This window comes from Phalangium opilio, unplaced genomic scaffold, assembly GCF_054372755.1.
Source record: "Phalangium opilio isolate 3A_F unplaced genomic scaffold, DU_Popi_V2 ptg000082l_1, whole genome shotgun sequence".
NCBI classification, from domain to species: Eukaryota; Metazoa; Arthropoda; class Arachnida; order Opiliones; family Phalangiidae; genus Phalangium; species Phalangium opilio.
Genome location: NW_028324189.1, coordinates 20,021,725 through 20,044,363, shown reverse-complemented (window position 1 = coordinate 20,044,363; position 22,639 = coordinate 20,021,725). Strand labels below are relative to the sequence as shown.

The following is a 22,639-nucleotide window of genomic DNA, read 5'->3' as shown; positions in this document are numbered from 1 at the left end:
GCAAAGCGAATGATTAGAGGCCTTGGGGCAGGGTTGGAAAAAAGCCGGATTTTTTTTAAAAAAAGCCAGGCCAGTGGTTTTTATTGGTTATAACTGGCTTTTATTGGTTATAACCGGCTAAAATAAAAACAACCGATTTTTCTTGTGTCACGCACTTTTTCGAAGTGAGAAATCATCTGCTACAAATTTCTGAGACTATTTTTGAAGTTTCTACTTAGCGTTAGACTATTACTTCATAAGTTTACATATGAATATCAGATTAAATTCAATAAAATAATGAAATAAAGAATTAAAGAAGATAAAAGATGCCGAAAACTAGTTCAAGCGGAAGGAAAGAAGATCCTGTTTGGAGTGAAGTTTTAAGGATTGGATCATCCTCATCAACATCAACTAAGGTTAAATGTAAATACTGTTCATGTGAAGTTAGTGCAAGACCAGAACGTATTAAAACACATTTGTCGAAATGTCCCAAGAAACAAATTTCAAGCAACATTTTAGACTCGCCTAATGATGGGGTCATACTTTTTAATCTTGACATTGATTCAACGCAATCACAGTCCTCTTTTCACTCACGGCCTTCAAGCAGTTTGAGTGATGCAAGAACTGAGACTCCATCACCTATAGATTTTGGACCAAGATTATGCTGGAAAATTCAATGCTACAAAGCGTCGCCAAACAGGGATCTCTGAATTCGCAATGAAGACTTCTTCATCACAGAAGCGTGCTTTAGACATAACGAGAAAGTATTCCTTTGTAATAGAAAACAATTTTGTAGAAAATGTCCATGAATTAAATTTTTTGATAAAATAATTTTTTCCTCGCGAGCGGTCGCATTTTAAAGCTCTCTCGTCGTATAGTTTTATCCTTAATTATCTTGTAGTGTTTTAAACTTAGTAATTATCGTCTTAAAAAACTTAGTTTAATTTACCGGAATTCTCTCTTCGGCTTTAGTTTGCGCAGAAAAGTACGCGGAGTTTCCCTTTCTCCCGGCTTTGGCCCTTCGGGGCTCGTCATGGATCTCACGGAAAACCCGTTTGTTCCCTGACATAAACTGCCGCGGGATAATGAATCTACCTTTCCTCATCAGCTTACAGCAGAGCTTCCGTTCAGTCACCAGGTCACGACGATCTTTCAATCATCCCAGAAAATGTGTTAGACACCGGTACCAATAGTGAAATGCAAGTACGGGTTGTTTTTCAAACGAAAACGTTCCGGTTCAAACAATTCCTGTCAAGCCGGATTTCAGCTGCACTAATTCAATGTCCAGTCCACAATGCCGACACATTATGGAGAACCTTCCAACGTTTCATCTTTTAACGATTCAAACACTTTACGAGCTTGAAAAGCTTGAAGAAAAGTTCGAATCAACAGAGTCAAGGGGACAATTTGTAAGTATATGAAACAGATCAAAACTTGACATATTTTCTAATATGCGAATTACTATTTGATGATGCATATTTCAACAAGGGACCATTCAAAAGCTGGGTCATCAATTTTAAAGAAATTTTAACCTGCTCCTTCCCATTAAGTGATGTAACAAAAACCAATAGCCCAATCCTAAATAATTGAGTGTTGTAGTTTATGAACCGTCCGAACTATATCACAAATCTTTGAGGTAAAAGTGAAATAAGACTTCATTCTTTCTCTTTTTCTCGCCGGGATTGATTTAGATATTAACAAATTATCTATTTTGCACATCTAGCTTCAATATTTGAAAAGTATTAGAGGGTCCAAAGTCAAGAGCTTTGTCAAAAGAATTTTTTTGCAAATATTGACAGACGAAGTTTTGGTTTTGCTTAATTGGGAGGGTAGAATAGCCAAAAAAGGTTTAAACATTTTATTATGACTTCCCAAATAATCGGCGAGTCCAATTTTAATCCCCAAAATGTTATCGCATTTCAATAACTAAGTAAATGTACGATAAACTTTATTAAAATAGCGGCATCTATGTCAACAGACCTATGCATTTTCATGCACAAAGAAAGAAGTGGAGGATGGAATCAAGTCTCGCCTTCGTCATGCTCAAGGCAATCTTGACAAAAAAAAGTATAGTAGTAGAAACAGTTAAATGGAATTCTTCCAAATTAAATATCTTCGAAAATAGAGTAAATATAAATGTGTCTGTGTGAACCCTTTCATCGAGGGGGAAACCACTTTGTGTATTAGGTGTACGCTTTAGATTGTAGTACGAAATAATATTTGTAATATTTAAGTAATACGAAGTAGTATAATGTATTCCCTGTCATACTATGTATTACTAGGTAATATGCTGGGATTCGTGTAATACAAGGAAATATTTTGTAATACGAAGTAATTTTTGAAAAGATTCATGTATTACGGTGTATTTTTTGTATTACGGTGTATTATTTTGTAATACTATGTATTTTCTGTAATACGGTGTTGTTTTTTTATAATACAATGTAGTATCGGAAATTTCTCAAGTCTCACGTATTATGGTATATTATTACAAAAAACGGGTGTAATAGGGCAATATTCCAAAGTTTTCTTGTATTAGTAAAAAAGATAGTCCTTAAATGAAAAAAAAATCTCTTTCACACTGGTTTTCGCGGTATTTTCGGTTGCGCTGCCAGCATGATTGAGTGGGCTAAAGCGCCGCGTAATAGAGTACGCTTTTCGCGCAGTATGCTATTTTTTGGAGAGAGGTTCTAGTTTTAGAAAGCTTACAGGTCAGTTTCTCTTAACTATTTCTAGATTAAACTGGTAATTTAAATCAGAAATATTGTAAATGACCTTAAATTATATTGAGTCGGTTAGACAAACTGTAAATTTCTTTACATTATTAACTCGTTTGGTTGTGGAATTTTTAATTGTCAGTCAGGCGGTTTTTTATGCTAAGCCTTGTCAATGTTTTCTTTCAAGTTTCCTAGTTAAAGATTTAATATTAAGTTGATTTTTAGTTATAATTTAGTTGCTATTTAGTCACTTTTTCAAAGTAGTTGGTCACTATTTCAACTAAAAAACTTTGCACTTGATATTTGGAGACATTGAAAATTTATATAAAACTAACCAAAACTATTTGGTAAGATTTTTCATTGGTTTTGATACCTATCTAAATCGATTATAAAACTGTTTGTCCATTTCATTCTAAATTTAAGTAAAGACCCTCGGTTTCTCCATTCGAACTCGCGTATTATCTGACATTGCGCAGCATTGTTCTAATCTTTATATCGTTCCTGTTGGTGATTTTAGGGTCAGATCGGGTCAGATATGGCATCACCTAAACCAGGAGATAGATTTTGGTCCATAGTTTGTTCAGATCTCTCTATAGAACTACCAGTTTATTTAAAAAATCTTTTAAGAATAATGGGGTTTGACAACCAATTGTCCATGAGAACACTGACAAGCGAAGATATAACAAGAATGGAACAGTTTGTCAAAACGAAAATTGTAAAGTTTATCAAGGACGGCGAAAACCCAGAAGACTATTACGGAAATTATGTAGACTGTCCTAATGATTTTGAAATTCAACTTGGACACCAACGACTGTTACTTGGAATCACAGACTATGTTTCAAAGAAACCTAGCGATTATTTTTCAAAGTATATGCAGCTAAGCGATAAGCTATAAAGGGCAACATATTTTTAGATGTCCAGCAGTCATGTGTAAAAGACAATACGCCAGTGGTTTTCTGCAATCGACATTAAAGGTGGCTATCGGAAATAGGTCTGAGAAGAAGGTATTGATAAGACCTACTTGAAGAAGACGTTTAATATTTTCCGTCTCGACCGAATACGCTTTTAGTATATCAGTCTTAATAGTAGGTCCTGTGACCTTTAAGCAAGAGTCAAACATTACGGGATTTAAACATCTAAGTAAATCTCTAAAACTCTCGTCCTCGACAACTTGAAATGGTTGGTGAGTTAATATGATAAAACGTAATAATTTAGACCGAGGATAATGTAAGTTAGGGACCGAATCCTGTATGTAGAAGATAAGAGTGAGTAATTAAACAATGCCTAGGTCTACGATTCTGCAACGGTAGGCCTATACTTGGTTTGACGTCGGGACAATCCTCGCAGATATGGCAGGACCTTCATAGTTTCCCTCGACGTCCAATCCCCAACAAATATACAATTTGTCTGGATGTTTTTAAGTAAATGGGTTCGCATGTTACCAGTACTTTGGTTAGATTTCTTATCCTGAACATACTTTCCCCTGAACAAAGCGTTTACATTCTTAAATTGTTTTGTTTTGACAAAGACACAATGATAAAATGTTTAACGCCACTTCATAAAATTATCTAAAAAACTTGAAACCAATTTACCATAAACACCATATTAACAAATTGGATATCTATTTTGTCAATCTCACCGAAGGGCTACATGTCTAACTAAAGAAGAATTAAAAACAAATGGAAACAAGCCATACTTACTTGTCACAATATAGACATTTTGCAAAGTCTTTGGTAACACCGTCTATAAGAACTACGCGTTCGAGTCTGAAATGCTTCCACACATAACTTCTGTAGCATCGCGCAGAGGCTGGAGCAAGTTCCGGCACGTCAATAATATCACTCCTAACGCACGCCATTAACATTAACGTTCCGAAATACGTTTAGGAGGTGCAAATACCTAAGGTACAGAGACCTACACTTCACGTTCAAACGCGCCGTTGAAAACTAAATGGTGATTCTGCTAAACACGGCCCTATATAACAATGAGCGTAAGTTTTTTAGGGACGCAGCCGTTTTCCTAATATTGGCCTATACCGCGTATTTTAGTTAATTGAAAAAAAGGGGCCTTCAAAACCTTTCTTTATGAAAAAACGAACACCTCAATGCCTATTAGAGTTTCACCTATCCAGGATACAAGCGAAACGTGACGTAATCCGATTTTACGTCAGATACCACAGATAACCGATAGAAATGCCAACAACTTCGTATTGATGTCAGATACGATGTAATCTGAATGTTTATCTAAAAAAATGCATCTGATCTGAGTCGATACTGGCTTTCAATTTTATAACCGATAGCTGAAAGGAAGGAATTATATCTGATCTGTTCGGATCAGAAATCGGATATTCATGTTCAGTTTAAAGCACTACTCCCGGCAAAATTTTTTCGAATAAAACTTCTTAAAGGGAGGGTGAATAGTTAGATGAAGTAGTTTTTTAATAGATTCTTCTACTAATCATAAGGCCAATCTGCATAGTGAAACAACGAGGAAATATCTCGGAATGATTTTAAAATTCAAATTAGTTGGAAAATTTTCAATTTGCACCTCCGACCAACCGCGTAACCCTCTACCTTTTTCTTAACAAAATTTTCAGTGGCACAAGATATAGAGTGACTATATATCTCGCACTACTATTGTCACATGGCTCTCAATTTTTATCAAATCTCGCTAAATTTTATTCCATATAGAGCGTCTCGTACATTTTGTTAACAAGAAGGCAGGGCTTTACGCTTATGGACGGATGTGCTGATTTCAAATAATTTTAAAAACAATTGGAGATATTTTCTGGATGTTATACTAGGCAGATTACTGTTATAATTAACAGAAGAATTGATAAAAAAAATCACTTAATTTTTTTCCACCCTCCCTTTAATTGGTCATTCTTTAACGCGTTCAATGATAGAGCATTTAATATTAAGTGTAATCCCTTTTTACAGTCAAAGGTGGATTGTGCTCACCTTTTGAGCTTGGTGACACTGGTTCCGTCATTTTAATAACTTGGTTCAATTTCAATTGACAATAACAATTTAAAATTTGTTACTACTGCTACCATAAGTCCATTACTTTATTCTATATGGTATAAAGTAATGGACCTTTGCTGCTACCTTGAAGAAATACGACTCTTATATTATTTTTCAGTTTAAAGGCTAACTGCCTTCTTTTAATACTTTTATACTATTTCCCCAATAACTGATTATGATAGAGGTACCCAACAGAATTCACTCCACTTACCGTTCATACAAGTAGAGTAAATTACAAGACTAAAATTATATTCAATCTAAGATTCAATCCTAATGCAAATTAGTCGTGTTTAAATTCCATTTTACATTGATTATCGTAACAAGTAAGGAAAGATCAATTTTATGGATTTTTTAGGCTTATATTTGCTTGGGTTAAATCCATTCTCATTGAAATGAAGTAAATTATATGCGTAATACCAAGACATACCAATTTGACTTGGAATTTTCTGACTAAAGACCATTATAAAAAAATTGAAGAGCGTCACAACAAGGAACTATGGTACCTCGAAACAAAAAAAAACCAACCCAAAAGAGAAACTGCCCCATCTCTTTTTTACGTAAGAATTCTTCCCATCTCCCTCTAGGATAAATAATCTTATGGCTATTTAACTTGTTTTGCATTATCAAAACCTATCGTCTGTTTCATAGTAATAATACTGCAGTATTAGACATGTCTAAACCGTAGGAAACTAAGCGAAACTACCCATGCAATCTCTATCCGTGGGGAGGTCAACGGAAATTAGGAACGTGACGAAAATTTAAGGTTTGGTTTTCCTCATAACGTGACTTATTGAATTTGGATTTGTATTTTGTATAAAATAGAAATTAACTGGACTAGAAGGGTCTACTTTGTCAAAAACAAATAAGTAACGACTGAGTTGAGGGTTTTGCCACTGTTACTTGGTTCAGTCTGAAAATTTGACGCGTTTCTCTCCTTCTGTAGCATTTATTGCTACCAGGGGTACATATAATTTTTCTATGAATAATAACTCTCCTCTATTGCCTGCGCGGGTTTTGTTCAGTAATCTTCTCCCCTCAAAGTCGTCTATAAGAGCGCGTTTCTTTGTCATTTCAAGGCCCTTGACACGCGAGAGGTTTTGCTGTTACTGCATGTTCGTTTAGAGTCACATTTTGGATAGAAACGCAAAAAGATCAGTGGCATCAAAAACGGATGGCCACGGTTCATGTATTATACAGGAAACTTCTGAAAAGTCCGTCAGAAATTGTGGTGGGGGTGGTTTTTTGGGCGACTTTGAATATAAAATGTTATATGAAATTTTCCAGACCGAACCACCATATTCAAGCTATAATTGTAGTGTTTTACGGATGACTCCTTATTTAAGAAACCGAAAGACAATTCAAATCAAATTTAAGGGATCATCCGTAAAACACCCCAATCGTAACTTGGAAACTGTGTCCCTTTGGACAAAATGTTATTGAATATTTTCGACTCGAAATCGTTGACGAAACACACACCTATAGTATTTGACAGATCCTATAAAGGGTAAAATCCAGGATCTAGAACAGGTAGTATTTAAAATAAGGATTTAGAATAGTAAAGGAATTAGATTTATATGGGAATACACAATTTTAAAGTATACATGTATAAAACAAAGATTTATCATGTTACGCTACCAATAAATACCATACTAACTTATTTGCTGGAAAACAATTATAATTTCGACATCAATTATTACCAGTGTTGTTCTGGAAACACCCTATTATTCCTATAAATATACCTTTATTATGTACGAAAGCTCAAAATTATTTAAATTGGAAGTAATAAATAAAATAGTTTCCCACTCACTAATATTTTGAATTTGGATTACGCAAGATTCAGTAAAAACTCTGACTAAAATGAGCCAAAGAGTCAAATCACTTTATATACTGATAATTTAAGCAAAATTGCCACGAATGCTTACTTGAATGCTATTATCGTTATGTTTTTAAGGTAAACTGGAAAGGTTAATATGTGCGGGAAATAAATTGGAGACCAAAGACTATGGACGTAGGAAATTTCATTACTTTTTTCCATGCAGGAAAAACATTTAAAATTTCTTAATGGGGCCTTATTTGGGCTTATTGAAAACTCAATAGTTCCACTAATGTTTCAATGAAACTATTGCCCCCAAATTTCATGTTTTCGAAGTGTTTTTCTGTGTTTTCCCTCAGATTTAAAATTTATTAAGCATATTTTTGGACTCAGAAGAGTTTAAACTCTCAACAAAGTAAGGTTTACTTAGATTTGACATAACTTTTAAATAAGTTCGACGCTATCAATAAGCTTAAGGTAAGACCCACAAGTGCGGTACCGTCAGTGAGAATAAGTTAGTGAGCTGAGCATAGCGGGCGGGTAAAAAAGAAGAGTTCCTCTGATGGTTATTTCCCCCCCCCCCACATTGAATTTTACCACGACAAACTGGAAACGCAAAAATTGTACAGCAGTTTTACTTAATATAATTTTAAATTACATAAATGATAATTACAATAATGCGGATAAATACGGTGCAAGATTAATGAAAGCAGGCCAGTGTTTGCTCTTCTTCCAGTTTCTACGCGTTCGGAATGATGCCGTAGTCGGAGATGGTGGGCCGAATTTTGCTCAGCTCCCCAAGAGATGCGTGTATTGAGTCATTTAACTCGCCCTTGAAGAAGTTAAATGGAACACCGTGATCATAAAAGTAAATAAAAGTTTAAAAGAAAGATTTTGAGCTCCGACTCAACGCGCTTATCCTGGTAAACTAAACTTTGGTTTGTACTGAATCTAGGTTTTCTTCAAACAAAAGAACTGCATAATAATTGCTAATTACGACTACATCCAATAGAAGAAGGTCCAAGCCATCAGGAAAGTGGTGAGATACTGAATGATTAGTTAACAGAGAGAGAACCTTTTATAGTTAGGGAAAGGTCAAAGGTAACGCGCGGGGTGTTAATCCTCTATTCTACCTGACATTCCTTGAGCGGAAACTCGCGAGTATCCATAAATAAGGCGGCGGCGGAAGGTTACAATAGCGCAAATTCCCAATACCCGCGGCGCAGGCGCTAAAACGCGCTACGGAAGGCAAAGTTTCACCCCCTTGTATTTCCCTCCTCGTTACGTAAAAGTGGTCTACAATAGACCTTGGTGGACACGCGATATAGATAAGATAAGGCACCGACACGTGTCACGTGATGATCTATTACGTCACGAATAGCTCGCTTTCGCCAGACAAAGTCATTTCGAGTCTCCTTCCTCAACTCTCTCTCAGTCACTCTCTAGTCGCGGCGGAGATTTAAAAAGTGTTTAAATTGACGCGCCTTATTGAAATGGTAAGTCCTTATTTTCATTACCTCGGTCCTTAGTTTGTGTTAGGCCTTTTATTTAGTATCTTTTATCAGCAAATCAAAAAACAATTTCATCGCCTTGAGGCCTTTTCGGACCATAGAACTTTTTGACTCATTTAGTTGAGTCAACTTGAGTGAGGAAACTAGTTGGGTCTCGCCAACGGAAGTTGGATCACCGAATTTAAAATTGATCAACCGTGCCCAATTTTTTGTTGACTTGACTTTTTGACCCGGACCTATTTTGAAAAGGAAATTTTGAGAATGTATTCGGTGGATCATTGGGTTCATGGGTCGATTAGACACGCTGTGCATTGCGTGAAACTTTGAGCGCCCTGCCAGGTCGTATGTTTCTCATTAGTTTGCCATCTTCCGTAATGTAGATTAAATCTATTCAATTAAATTTAAATATATGCGAAGCCGGAACCGCGAACTAAACAAGTTAAACAACCCGCATTTTTCTATCTTAGAAAAAATAATTAAAAAATGAATCGTCTGCTTACTAAGTAGCTTACCCATTTGACCATCGTGAAGCGGAAAACAGGCTGCAACCCCACGTGATCTTACAGGCGGTCGAACAGCAGTGTGGGATATAAGGTTCTTTTAAAACTGGACCTGTGGCCAGTAGAGCCAAAATATTTTAAAAATCAGGCTTTCGTAATTTAGGACCACATTATCTATTCAGGACAATATTTGCTAGGGCGTAGGCTTAGTAGGTTACTTTTTATAGTTATGGGTATTTAAAAATATTGGAGTCTTAAATTAAAAACTATAAGTCTTTATTGAGTAATGCTAAATTAAAAAATTCGGCCCGTAGGGAGGGAGTTGACACTCCATTGTTATCTTCCCATAGACTCTTTATACAGTCAAAGGCAGGAGTCTGCCTTTCCCTAGAAACCAGACCCAAACAAGACTACGGAGAGATTATCTTCCCTTTAGCCATGCTTTAACTAACTGCAAAAATCACTTCATCTACAGATTCTACACTGTGTAGAATCTGTAGATGAAGTGATTTTTGCTAAAGCGACAAAGCGTTATTTGGCCTTCTTGTGAACCAAGCGCCAAGTAAATAAGGTTTTTTTACGTAGGCGTTATTTTTTATAGCAATAACTCCTATTACCCGAAATCATTACTATGACAAGAAATGTTTTGCAGATAACATCTTACATTATGTGTATTTACTCACTTCGCGTTTCGCTTACTTTTGCGCTTGACCTGACTAGTTTTCGTAGCCAAAACGAAACAATAGAGGACAACGTCGTGTGATTGCCTTTGAAGTAATAATATACCTCCAAAGCATATTCAATTCCTCTCAATGTCCTTAATGAATAGAGTTTTGTTTTTTTTCGAAAATCGTTAAACACAATTATGGATATAGAAGCATTTTTATTCTAACGTATTGTTTCAATTCCTACATTTTTCGAGAGATTGCTTGGTCTTTACTAATTACGTCATCGTACTTAAGGTTACGTTTTATTGTTGATATGAAATCTACAAGCCATTTGAAAAATGGTTTAATATAATTAAATAATGTAGAATTGTTAGAACAACAACAATAAAAAAATTTAATTTTCAGTTAAAAGTTGTAGGACTTTATGTCGTTGCAAATATTTGCCATTATTTCGAAATCAATTTTCCCTTTAATTGATTCTATATTTCTTCCAATCGAGGATTATTTCATCAAACAACATGGCGACGTAAACGGATAAAGCCGATAAAGTGAGGTAAAAGACGCTTCAAACGGCTAATAACGTCAGGTCTCACGTGGTCTTTATTGGACGTTCCCATTTTCTGAAATCCATGGCGTAATCGCTTGGGAAATCATAGTAACTAAACGCTTTCGTCTCGAAAAAGACGAGCATTCTAAATAAAATTTAAAACCAAATTAGTTTGCGCTGAAAAATTTATGAAAGGAGCGCATATCAATTACCCTTTCTCGTAATTTTCACCAAAGATCGGGTTAGTGAAAAAGGACGAATTGGCAGGCAAGACGATATAATCGCTTTTTAGCGATTTCGAAAAGCAGAATACATCTAATTGGGTATTCAATTCAGGATCTGCTTTTTTTCCACTTTGACAGCTCGCTCCCTTTCCCTGTCTTCAGGATCTGGGACCTTATTCTCTAACTACATTTGAATGGTTCCTAATCCAAATGATTTGGATTTGGGGTCGATTCATTCCCAAATGACACTAATCGGTATTCTGTAACTCCAAATCCGTTTTCATTTGGTTCAAACTCTATCCAAACATTCGGGCAGCCAGATGACCGGCCAAACCGTCATTTGGATAGCTCTTTTCGCCTTTTAAACTCCTTTTTTCGCCACCATTTTTCTTTAAGGGAGAAAAGTTCAGTGGGTTTTATTTCGTTGTCATTTTGATATTGTTAAGAAAAATGCATAGGAGTTGAATAAAAAGTTGGATTTACAATAATTTTGAAATCAGTTGTTATATTTTTGTTTTTTTTGAACTAAGGAACGAGTTTTACTTGGGAAATGGAGTGATGTCCCGGGGGCCTTAGCCGTCCGAAGGTCGGGAACTCGCGACCACCTTATCGGACCTTCCCTAAAAGGGAGAAGAAGAAGAAAAGAAGAGTCCCTAAAAAGGGGAATCGAAGAAAAGGAGAGAAAAAATAAACTAGTATCAAGATGTGTCCGCGATGTAAAGACGCAGCGTAAATTTTGTTAAAATGTATTTTCTGTTGTTCATGAAATTAAATCATAAGGTCATAATTAGCGTCTCCCACACATTTAACTGTGAGAGTTTATTTCATGGTGCCGAAACCAGGGACCTTTAGATAGTTTAGCGGAAAGTGAACAACAATAATAGCGATTTAAAAAGTTAAAAGTTAGCGAAGTTAAGAGAAACATGGCCACCGACGCGGAAAACCTCGCCCGAGCAACACTGAAGAGAGATCTTCTAAGAGTAGCGTTGGAGAATTTAGAAATTGCTACGGGGCGACTACTCAACAAAAGCCCAGTCAATCTATCAGAATTGGAGACCACTTTAGCGATTGTCAAGCAAAAACATGGGAGCCTTAAAAGAATGAATGACGAAATCGAACCTTTAACACCAATAGCGGATCTGCAAGATGAGTTACAAAGCGTAGAGGATTTTGAAGAGAGAATAATCATCCTAACAATGTCGTTGGAGAGCGGAATTAAAGATGAAATAGCGAGTCAAAATCAGCTTAGTCAAGCTTCCGTATCAAGCGGATCAAGTGGCAACCACACCCAAAGCGAGATTCAAGTGACCCTACCCCAACTCCAAATTGAAAGATTCGATGGAGATAGCTCAAAATGGCTCAATTTTGGACACAGTTTGAATCAGTTATTCACAAAAGGGAAACTTTATCCAATGTAAATAAATTTAATTTCCTTAAGAGTTACCTTGGAGGAAGCGCAGCGATAGACATATCTGGGTACACCCCAACTGAGTCAAATTATGACTCCACCATAAAAACGCTACAAGAGAATTATGGGGAGGAAGACGTCCTAATTAATGCGCATATTGACAAACTGTTGATGTTAAGAGAGGTGAAATCACCCCAAGATCTTGTTGGATTAAGAAAATTATATTCGTCATGCGAAGTAGAAGTCAGATGTTTAGAGAATATGGGCGTCAACCCTAATACCTTCCAGAATTTCTTATGCCCACTGCTACTTAAGCTTCTACCGAATGAAATCCGATTAACGTATACAAAGCTAAATAAATCAAGCAAGAATTATGATGTCCGATATGTCTTAGATTTCATAGGAGGAGAGCTACGCAGCCGTGAAAGGTGCGCCGCGTTGTCGAAATTGCAATTTCAAGACTCAACAAGCAAACAGAAAGAGCGCGAAAAAGAACGAGAAGGGCATCGGGGTAAAAGTTTCGAGCGTTCAAAGAACTACAGAAACAAGCCTTTTTCGGCTTCAACGTTAACAACAGCAGTAGTAGAAAGACAGCCATCTTGTCTTTACTGCGAAAAGGAGGGACATAAAACGGTAGATTGTTCGAAATTTAGCCTAGAGGAGAGAAAAGAAATTCTTAGAACAAAACGTCGGTGCTTTCGTTGCCTGAAAGGAAATCATACGTCAAGAGATTGTTGGTCAAGAATAGTTTGCAGTGGGTGTATAGGGAGGCGCCTTACTCGTCAATATACGAGAAGGAAAGCGATAAAAGGCCCAATAGTGACCCTGAAAACGCTAACGAAACGCGACCATCCGTTGAGAACCAAGAGGTTCATGTTAACATGGCGACGGGGAAACGGGGGGAGAACAAGGGCATTCTCCTGCAAACAGCTAGAGTTAGAGTTAAAGCGAAAAATGGGTGGGTACCGGCAAGAGTTTTATTGGATGGTGGGAGTGAGGCTACCTTTGTTAGACAAGATCTGTCCCAAAAACTAGAGTTAGAAGAAACGGGTAGGGAGAATATAAAAGTTAACACATTTGGCAGCAGCGACCCAACCGTTTTACAATCGAAAAGGGTGAAACTTGAACTGACAAGCTTGCACAATGAGAACAGTATTTGTGTGGAGGCCATCACCACACCTGTTATTAGCGTAGCAAAAATAAGAATTCCAAATTTAACGATTAGAGAGAAATTAAATGAGAAAAACCTAAAATTAGCGGATGATGATAGCGAGGGCTTAGAAGATGACCAAATTACGATCATGATAGGCTCTGATTATTATTGGAAAATAATGTTCACTGAATATGAAAGATTAAGTCCTTCTGTTGTTGCAACGAATAGTTTATTTGGATGGGTAGTTCAAGGGCCGTCAAGTACCATCACAAATATGACAATAATTAATGAGGAAAAGGATAGCCCTAGAGATTCAGTTCAGGTTATGAAAGTTACCTTGGTAGATTCAGAAGAGTCCTTAGATGCTCGTGTTAAGGCATTTTCGGAATTAGAGAACCTAGGTATTAAAGAACCTGCAAAAGAAAACGAGGATCCTCTTGAAGAGTTCGAGAGGAAGAAATTTGAAGATGACATTCAATTTGTCGATGGAAGATACCAGGTCACCCTTCCTTGGGCCGAAGAAAACCCTGAACTAATGATTATCTCCAGCGAACATAAAAGTTTAAAAATACTTGGGATGAAATGGATTCCCAGAAATGACATTTTCATGTACGACGTCGGTCAAGTAATTAGCGATATTCGCAAAATTCAAAATTCAAAACGCGGCGTCTTGAAATTATCCAGCAGGTTGTATGATCCACTCGGTTTAATAACGCCGTATACCATACGCGTAAAAATCTTGTACCAATTAATTTTATTAAGTGGAAAGGAATGGGATGACAAATTAAATAGTGAGCTGCTGGCAATCTGGCAAAACTGGTGTAGCGAAGAATGATTTGGAAAAAATAGAGGTTCCACGTTCTGTTATCGGTCCCTTCGAAAACGGGGAGATTCTAGAGAGCGAGTTGTACTGTTATTGTGATGCCAGTGAAAGCGCGTATGGTGCGGTATTATACGTCAGAATCCTTGCTATATGCGGTAAAATTAAAAGTCAGATGTTGATCTCTAAAGTAAGGGCCGCGCCTGTAAACAAAAGATCGGTACCGGAATTAGAGACAATGGCCGGCTTACTCGGTGCTAGATTAGTACACCGCGTTCGAATAATACAACCCTTCGATGACGACAAGATTTACATGTGGTCGGACTCATTAGTGACCATCTACGGGATTCGCGACGTTGCGAGAAAACGAAAACCATTCGTGGCAAACCGGCTATCGGAAATTCAAAAATTAAGCGAGCCGAAAAGTTGGCATCATTGCTCGGGTAAAGATAACCCTGCGGATTTGCTTTCGCGCCGTATTTCGGTAACGAATTTGGCAAGTAGCGATATTTGGTGGTTGACAAGGGAAAAAGAAGATTGGCCTTTAAATTTTGAGCGAGAGTTAAATGAAACAGAGAAAAATTCAATGACAGCGGCCACGAGAAAATCACATTTAGAGATAAGTCAGTTAGCGTGCGCAATAGAGAAAACTCAGCCGTTTTTAAAATTAGAAGATCATAGTTCCCTTGAAAAGGTACTTAGAGTAACGGCATGGGTGATGCGTTTTGCAAAAAATGCGTGAATTAAAACAAAATCAGAAAGAGACACTTCCCATTTATCAGCGAAAGAACTTAAAGATGGAAAGAGATATTGGTTGCGTCAGGTGCAGGGGGAAGTATTTTACTCGGAAATTCGAGACTTAAAAAAAGGGGAAAAATAGAAAAATCATCGAAAATAGCGGAGCTTAATCCATTTCTTGATGAGAATGCATTGTTAAGGTTAGACGGGAGATTGCAAAAAGCTACGTTATCTAGAGAAGAAAAGCACCCCGTCATCCTCCCGAATCATAGCATCACGGACTTACTGATTGATCAAGTGCATAATAAATTGTTTCATTCGGGATTAGCGAGCACCCTAGCGGAACTTTGGTCCGAATATTGGATTTTAAGCGGCCGACAAGTAATTAAAAAAAGATTAATCAAATGTATCACCTGTAAATTGTGGAACTCAAAACCGTTAAAGAAGGTTACCGCCCCTTTACCTGAAGATAGGGTGTTCATAGCACCCCCTTTTGAAATCACGGGGGTAGATTTTGCGGGCCTTTTTTATGTGCGAGAGGAAAGGGGTGCTAAAGGGACAGAAAAGGCTTACATATGCTTATTTACCTGTACAATAACCAGAGCAATACACCTGGAATTGGTAACCAGCGTAAGCACAGAATCCTTTCTTATGGCCTTAAGACGCTTCATTTCAAGGAGAGGATTATGTAAAATTATATATTCCGACAACGCATAAAGTTCATACCAATAATATTAGCGATGTAAAAGAAATAATTAAAGAAGGCAAGGTAGTTCTTTTAAGTGATACGAACACCCCACGACAATTGTGGAAATTAGCGCGGATTAAGGAGCTCTTTCCCGGCAGAGACGGGAAAGTACGCTCATGTACACTTCAGTTAGGAAATGGCAGTGTATTTAGACTGCCATAAACTTAATCTATCCCCCTCGAAATTAATTATATAATAATAATTATGATTGTTAAGGATGAACGTAAACGTTCATGGGGAGAGTGTTGGGAAAAATACCTAGGAGTTGAATAAAAAGTTGGATTTACAATAATTTTGAAATCATTTGTTAGATTTAAGTTTTTTTGAACTAAGGAGCGAGTTTTACTTGGAAAAAGGAGTGGTGTCGCGGGGGCTTTAGCCGTCCGAAGGTCGGGAACTTGCGACCACCCTATCGGACCTACCCTAAAAGGGGGAAGAAGAGAAAAGAAGAGTCCCTAAAAGGGGGAATAGAAGAAAAGGAGAGAAAAAATAAACTAGTATCAAGATGTGTCCGCGATGTAAAGACGCAGCGTAAATTTTGTTAAAATGCATTTTCTGTTGTTCACGAAATAAAATCATAAGGTCATAATTAGCGTCTCCCACACATTTAATTGTGAGAGTTTATTTCAGCCACTAGATTCTCCCGTAGTCAAAGAGCGGAGTTGACAGGGCTTATTTGTTTATCAGTGTGTTAAGGGATTTAATTAGCCTCTATGCCTAATTGCTAATTAAGTCATAATTCCCAATTGCTAATTCCCATTCAATTATTTCCCAGTTAATTAGCACAGCTCTGGTTTGTTTGGTGACAGGGTTTTGTGATCGTGTGATTTAAGCAATCATTTATTCTACCAGCAATTTAACAAACAATTTATCTTGGTAGCGGTTATCATTGGCACCTGGTGAGAATTAAAAAACCGGCTATTGCTTATTGTTTTCTTGGGCAATGTTAAAATAAGCATTATATAAATAAACTGGCCATCGTTTAATTTTTTCTTAGGTAACTTAAAAATAAGCACTTAAAAATAATTAATTAAAATTTAATAGTTACCCAACAAAAATGATTGGAAGAGCCGAATAAAAAATATTATTTGGTTTGTTGACAGGGTTTAGTGATCGTGTGATCTATCGATTAATTTACCAGCAATTTAAACGAACAAAATGATCTACGTAGCACCAGTTAAGAAACCTGGTAACGAACCCTTATGCCTAGAGTTTGCAATAATCTACTTTAAACACCAAACATTTATTTAATTTAAGCAAAAAATTAATCCTAATCAGCGGTTATCGTTGGCCGAGGGCACTGGGTGAGACACCTAAAAACGAACCCTATACGGCCAATTGGTCTTCTAACTACAACAACCAGCTGACACTGACAGCAGACAGCTGTCTTGAACCATTGACCGATACTTACTAAAATCAATGAATTTATAAATATAAATCAAAGTCCTGACTGACTGATAATCAACGCCCAGCCCAAACCGCTTGCCCTAGAAGGCTGAAAATTTGCAGGAACGTTACTCATAAGTAGTAGGCGCGTACTAAGAAAGATTTTTCCAATCCGCCGCCATCTTAAAAAATGGCGCCCAGAAATGTAAAAAATATTCTCTATGCAATTAAGTACGCGCGTTTCAACCGATTTCACAAATATTTAGTACACTGGTTTGCTTTAACCTATAGACGGGCTGAATGGTCTTTCGGGTTCGATTTTTCACCATCTTTTAAAATGGCGCCCAGAAATGCAAGAAAATATTCTCTATGCAATAAAGTCCGCGCGTTTCAACCGATTTCACAAATATTAAGTACAATGGTTTCCTTTAACCTATAGACGGGCTGAAAGGTCTTTTGGGTTCGATTTGTTGCCATCTTTTTAAATGGCGGCCAAAACTTAAAAACCCTTCATTATGGAATAATGTTCGCGTGAAAAGTAATAAAAATTATCCCGACGGGCTGACGGACTGTGCCGAGTGCCTTCGCTCCTAGGGTGTAACAAAAATATAAGTCATAAGTAAAATCTACCCATTCTTTATATCATTTTAGATGGAAGTTCTTATTACACGCGAGCGACGCCGCGGGTAACAGCTAGTGAATTTATAAATTATCGGCTAAAACCTAACTTTAAATTTTTTTGAAATAAATTATATTTAAGTTCTACTTACGAAAAAAATAAAATTAGACCTAATTAGCCCCTTCTTTTACATAAAAAGTGGAAATATTTCCCTTAAGGCTCAAGCTCGAGCGATAGGCAGAGCGGACTATGGGTCGGACGACGTATTGCCTATACAAAAAATGTCTATAGCTGTATATCTCCTAGAGATGGGCCGATACCGATGCCATATCGGTATCGGTACCGATATTTGGCCTTAACCGATAAATCGGTATCGGTTAAAAATGAACCGATATTTCTACCCGATATTTTCTGAAGAAAATAAATACTTATGTTGAGAGTAGATGACGTCATAAGACCTAAACTCTGAGACAGCACAGTTTTTCATCTATTTTTGGATAACGTAACTAGTGTCTAAAATGGGTTTTTCGTATGATAAGCCAGTTTTATAGTTTCAAGTACCGAAATTGGATCGAGAATCATCAATAGAGATGGGCCGATACCGATACCATATCGTTATCGGTTTGATATCGGTTTAATCGAAGGATCGGGTAAAATATCGGTATCGGTACGTATCGGTTTCCCAAGTATCGGATCATATCGGTATCGGTTTAAACTGGTATCGGCCCATCTCTAATATCTCCTACTTACCGTACTACCTACAGCCGAAAACTACTATTGCTAAGACCGAGGCTTAGCAATAATAAATGAAATTCATTTCATAAATTATTGACTAAATCGTACCCTTAAATTTCTTTTGTATTGAATCAAAATAAAGTTTTACTTACGAAAAATATTAAAATCAGATCTTTTAAAGCTCAACAACGTTCTCAAAGTTTAAAAATAATCTTTAAGGTGACAAAACGCGGCCATTGCCCAAAACATATCGTTTCTCCCTCTATACATAGTTTTCATACCTACGTCATAAATGACGTAGCCTGCATAACGTAAGTCAAAGCATGATTAAAAAACATGAAATTTAGCACTTAAACTTAATTTTTCTCAAAAACCTTAGAAATGGTCATAGAAAAAGGTTTAAATTTTGATATAAAACCGTTCCCAAACGTATATTTCATTGCAAAGGGTTTGCGACAAAATGGGTGAAATGGAGAAAAACTCCATGTTATTTCTATGGGAAAATTTATTTTTTCACCAAAAGGGCTGAATCATTTTATGCAAATGAAAACCACCCTTAGCAACTTTAGATTCTATAAAAAAACTAATGGAGGGATCTCTTTGAAATTTTAACCACATATTCAGGGTCCGAATTTTAGTTCAGTGGATTTTTTTCAAAACAATTAATACAATACAAAAAAACTACATCCAAACAAAAAACCCTGCTTATACATTAAGAGCAGTATGAGGTCTTATCTAAGAGAGCTATCGCTCTCCTAGAATAAACGACATCGAGAGTTCTCAAGGAAGTTTCAGTCGTAAAGGGTTGGAACTGAGAATGGCTGTTGGAAATCATTTTACGCAAAATGATCAACAAGACACCAGTGAATTTTTGATGGTGCTCTTGACGATACTAAGCCAAGAAATGGAAGCCAATTACTCTAAGGCTCTAAAAGATCTTTTTTGGTCAAAGTCGCGAAACTTTACCAAATGCCCCAAATGTCAAGTTGAACAAAATTCGGAAAATATTGTTGAAAGCAACATTTTCAATCTTCCACTAGAAAACCAAGATAAAATTGATTGGAAATCTCTAGAAAAAAGGATGAGATTAACAGAGGTGCCATGCGTATTTTGTAACAACCCAAAAATACAAGAGCGTGATGTATTGATATCCAGCGGGAAGTACGTATTTTTGTGTCTTCTCCGTGGCGATTACAAAGATGGTCGTCCAGTTAAGATTTAGACCAAAATATCAAGTTTTGAAAATCAAAATGTCACTTTGAGCAAGATGCTTTTTAAAACTAAAGGGGTGATTATTCACAAAGGTCAATCGTTGGCCGAGGGACATTATGTGAACTTTGAGAGAAAAGACAACGGCTGGTACGAGGTCAGTGATGCAATGATCAGAAAAAGGGAGAGATTCGTCAGTAACTTGACTGACGTCACTGTTCTGCTCTTGGAAAGAGTCCAGACACATTAAAGGATCTAACGTGATTGAAGAATCCACATCAAATTTACCCCGGGTAAAGCTTAAAATTTCAATATTCGTACCAGAAAGGAGCATCATATCTGTCAAAGATATACTAATAGTTTCATATTCACTTTAAAGTAATTTATGCTGGGTAAGATTGGTGGCCCTAGAGCATGTGTAAGGTTTACAATGGTTTGAGATTAATTTTGATGTTGCCCAGACTATAAAAACCGTGAATGGGAGAGGAGGGAGGATTGTAGGGCCATGCTATTGTTATGAAAAAAGGCGATGATTCTTGCATTAATTTGTAAATTTTCTAGTGAAGGGTTTTTAATACTCTGTATTAGTCTTGCCCCAATGGTATTTTATGTAAAATAAGTTAAAAACGTAGCCCCTGTTGGTAATGCTATGTGATTAAATATAATTTTTTAATAAGCTGGTGATACTATTGAGACAAACTCATATTATTAGTTAACATTGAACAGATTTTAAGAACTGAGATTTAGACACTCGTATCCAAATTTTAAATAAATACTGATTAAACTTAATATATTCGAAGAGTTTTCTAAATATCAGTTTCGCATCTTCCATTTTTTTCTCTTTTAAGCGCGCTATATTTTTTTACATTAATACGCCCATAAATTTTTTGCATTAGCAATTTCAAACCGTTCAAAATAATCCACGCGATTTTATAAACTAAATTAATTTAATCTAATATTATACTGTTTTAATTTCAACCCCCTGTAGCGAAGATTTTGTGTTTAAATATTATTTATTAATATAACCTTTTCTTTGTATAACTTATCAATAATGTGTACCCGACCCAATCTAATACCACTTACAAAAATCCATTTTTAAACTATTTAATGGCCATATGAACTAATTAATTTGTCCCACTAACTAATATCCTACTTTCCCAATACCTTACTGGCCGCAAGCAGCGCGTAGTTCTCAACGGATTCACAACTGATTGGCAGTGCATTGAAAAAGGGGTCCCACAGGGCTCCATTATAGGACCATTACTTTTCAATGTGCTTATTAACCCAATGCCCTCAGTTGTTGCTAGCTCTTCCTTAGTCCTATTTGCTGACGATGCCAAACTCTACCATCTCATCGATAATTCAGCAGACTGCGCAGCCCTCCAAAGCGACCTCGACGCGGTTGTTTATTGGGGTAGGGTTCACGGGCTAACATTTAACATTGCGAAATGCAAGATTCTCCACCTTGGCCGTAAAAATCCACTATTTGATTACACGATAAATAATGAGGCTCTATCTATGTCCACCAGCGAACGCGATCTGGGCGTCCTTATAGACCCCCTGCTTAAAATGTCAGCCCACTGCTCAAAGGTAGCTAAACGGGTGCGGAGCTTCACGGGCATGATACGACGCAATCTTCATTTCCGCTCCTTACCCCTAATACAAACGCTTTATTCTTCCCTTGTTCTCCCTATATTTGACTTTGGCTCCCCAATTTGGTCACCCCACCTCTCTACTAACCTTCACACACTACAATTGGCTCAAAATGCGCACTCGAAGCTCCCCAATCAAATCTGCAATCGCCCAGCCCCGCTCAGGCTCTCATTACTACACCTTGACCCTGTCCCCACCCGCCTCAAAATTAATAATCTCTGCCTCGTTCACGACTTTATTCGTGGTCACCTTGCCTCCGCCTTCTCCGACTATTTTACCCGTAATTCAAGCACTCGCACCCGTGGTCACTCTCACAAATTATTTAAGCCTAGGGCTCTAACTACCTATCGTCAAACTCATTTTACTACTGCCGTCATTGATGACTGGAACTCTATACCCCCTGATCTCGTTACTATTACCAATAAGTCCCAATTTCGCCGTAAATTATCCGAGTATTTTAAGTCTTTAACTTAGCTTAGTTTCTTGATCGTTTGTTTCGCCATACTTGCCTCCCCTTATAGCGGGTGACTCCCATAATCCCCCTGGACATAATCCCCCCAAAAATTCCCCCCCCCGTCCAAATGGGCATAAGACAAAATTCCCCATTTGCAGACAAAATCCCCCCAAACTGGAGACAAAATCCCTCCCAAATTGGAGACAAAATCCCCCGCTTACGGAACGAAATCCCCACCTTGGAGACGAACCCTTCAGGGGTCATTCCTATTTTAGAGGTCGTTTTCCACAGTGGAAATATTTCTAGTAGGATAGTAGTAAAAATAGTAGTATTCCCCCTACGAGGAAAAGCGGAACCAATGATGGAGAAAATAGTATGAATTGCCGACTAACCATAAATTTTCGCCTTTTCCAAAATATTGCTGACTAACCATAAATTTTCGCCTTTTCCAAAATATCGCTGACTAGCCATAAATTTCCGCCTTTTCCAAAATATCGCTGACTAACCATAAATTTCCGCCTTTTCCAAAATATCGCTGACTAACCATAAATTTCCGCCTTTTCCAAAATATTTTTGACTAACCACAAATTTCCGCCTTTTCCAAAATATCGCTGACTAACCATAAATTTCCGCCTTTTCCAAAATATCGCTGACTAACCATAAATTTCCGCCTTTTCCAAAATATTGCTGACTAACCATAAAATGCCGCCTTTTCCAAAATATTGGAATTTTGGAAA

General features: G+C 37.1%; 3 protein-coding genes across 4 annotated transcripts; 2 read left to right on the top strand and 1 right to left on the bottom strand.

Moving 5' to 3' along the window:
• Nucleotides 1–3,584: 3,584 nt before the first annotated feature.
• LOC149653662 (uncharacterized) lies at nt 3,585–4,930 on the bottom strand. Of its 2 annotated transcripts, XR_016370907.1 has the most exons (4): nt 4,394–4,930; nt 4,012–4,176; nt 3,715–3,939; nt 3,585–3,649 (listed from the first exon to the last, which is right to left on the bottom strand). XR_016370907.1 is itself a non-coding variant. In XM_089847145.1 (3 exons), exons 1-3 carry the CDS (start codon nt 4,555–4,557, stop codon nt 3,882–3,884), a joined length of 387 nt encoding a protein of 128 aa, XP_089703271.1. In that variant the 5' UTR covers nt 4,558–4,930; the 3' UTR covers nt 3,676–3,881. The 2 variants fall into 2 exon arrangements, 1 of the variants encoding a protein (XP_089703271.1); XM_089847145.1 differs by lacking the exon at nt 3,585–3,649 and having other exon boundaries at nt 3,676–3,939.
• A 6,972-nt stretch (nt 4,931–11,902) lies between these two features.
• LOC149653661 (uncharacterized) lies at nt 11,903–16,305 on the top strand. Its single transcript, XM_089847032.1, has 8 exons — nt 11,903–12,393; nt 12,435–13,020; nt 13,068–14,331; nt 14,390–15,054; nt 15,119–15,195; nt 15,299–15,687; nt 15,761–15,954; nt 16,180–16,305. Exons 1-8 carry the CDS (start codon nt 11,903–11,905, stop codon nt 16,303–16,305), a joined length of 3,792 nt encoding a protein of 1,263 aa, XP_089703158.1.
• Nucleotides 16,306–21,082: 4,777 nt separating this feature from the next.
• Nucleotides 21,083–21,922, top strand: LOC149653660 (uncharacterized). The gene has a single exon (XM_089847031.1). The coding sequence runs from the start codon at nt 21,083–21,085 to the stop codon at nt 21,920–21,922; it is 840 nt and encodes a 279-aa protein (XP_089703157.1).
• The last annotated feature ends 717 nt before the right edge of the window (nt 21,923–22,639 follow it).

What these genes read in the sequence shown, in the direction of transcription:
- LOC149653661 (XM_089847032.1), top strand. Translation starts at nt 11,903, where the DNA reads ATGGCCACCGACGCGGAAAACCTCGCCCGAGCAACACTGAAGAGAGAT. An exon ending in AAAAGGAGGGACATAAAACG is followed by an intron (nt 13,021 to 13,067) that starts GTAGATTGTTCG and finishes AGAAATTCTTAG; the next exon opens with AACAAAACGTCGGTGCTTTC. An exon ending in TTCCCGGCAGAGACGGGAAA is followed by an intron (nt 15,955 to 16,179) that starts GTACGCTCATGT and finishes TTTTGAACTAAG; the next exon opens with GAGCGAGTTTTACTTGGAAA.
- LOC149653660 (XM_089847031.1), top strand. Translation starts at nt 21,083, where the DNA reads ATGCCCTCAGTTGTTGCTAGCTCTTCCTTAGTCCTATTTGCTGACGAT.
- LOC149653662 (XM_089847145.1), bottom strand. Translation starts at nt 4,557, where the DNA reads ATGTTAATGGCGTGCGTTAGGAGTGATATTATTGACGTGCCGGAACTT. An exon ending in AAATGTCTATATTGTGACAA is followed by an intron (nt 4,177 to 4,393) that starts GTAAGTATGGCT and finishes CGCTTTGTTCAG; the next exon opens with GGGAAAGTATGTTCAGGATA. An exon ending in TTGTCCCGACGTCAAACCAA is followed by an intron (nt 3,940 to 4,011) that starts GTATAGGCCTAC and finishes TTCTACATACAG; the next exon opens with GATTCGGTCCCTAACTTACA.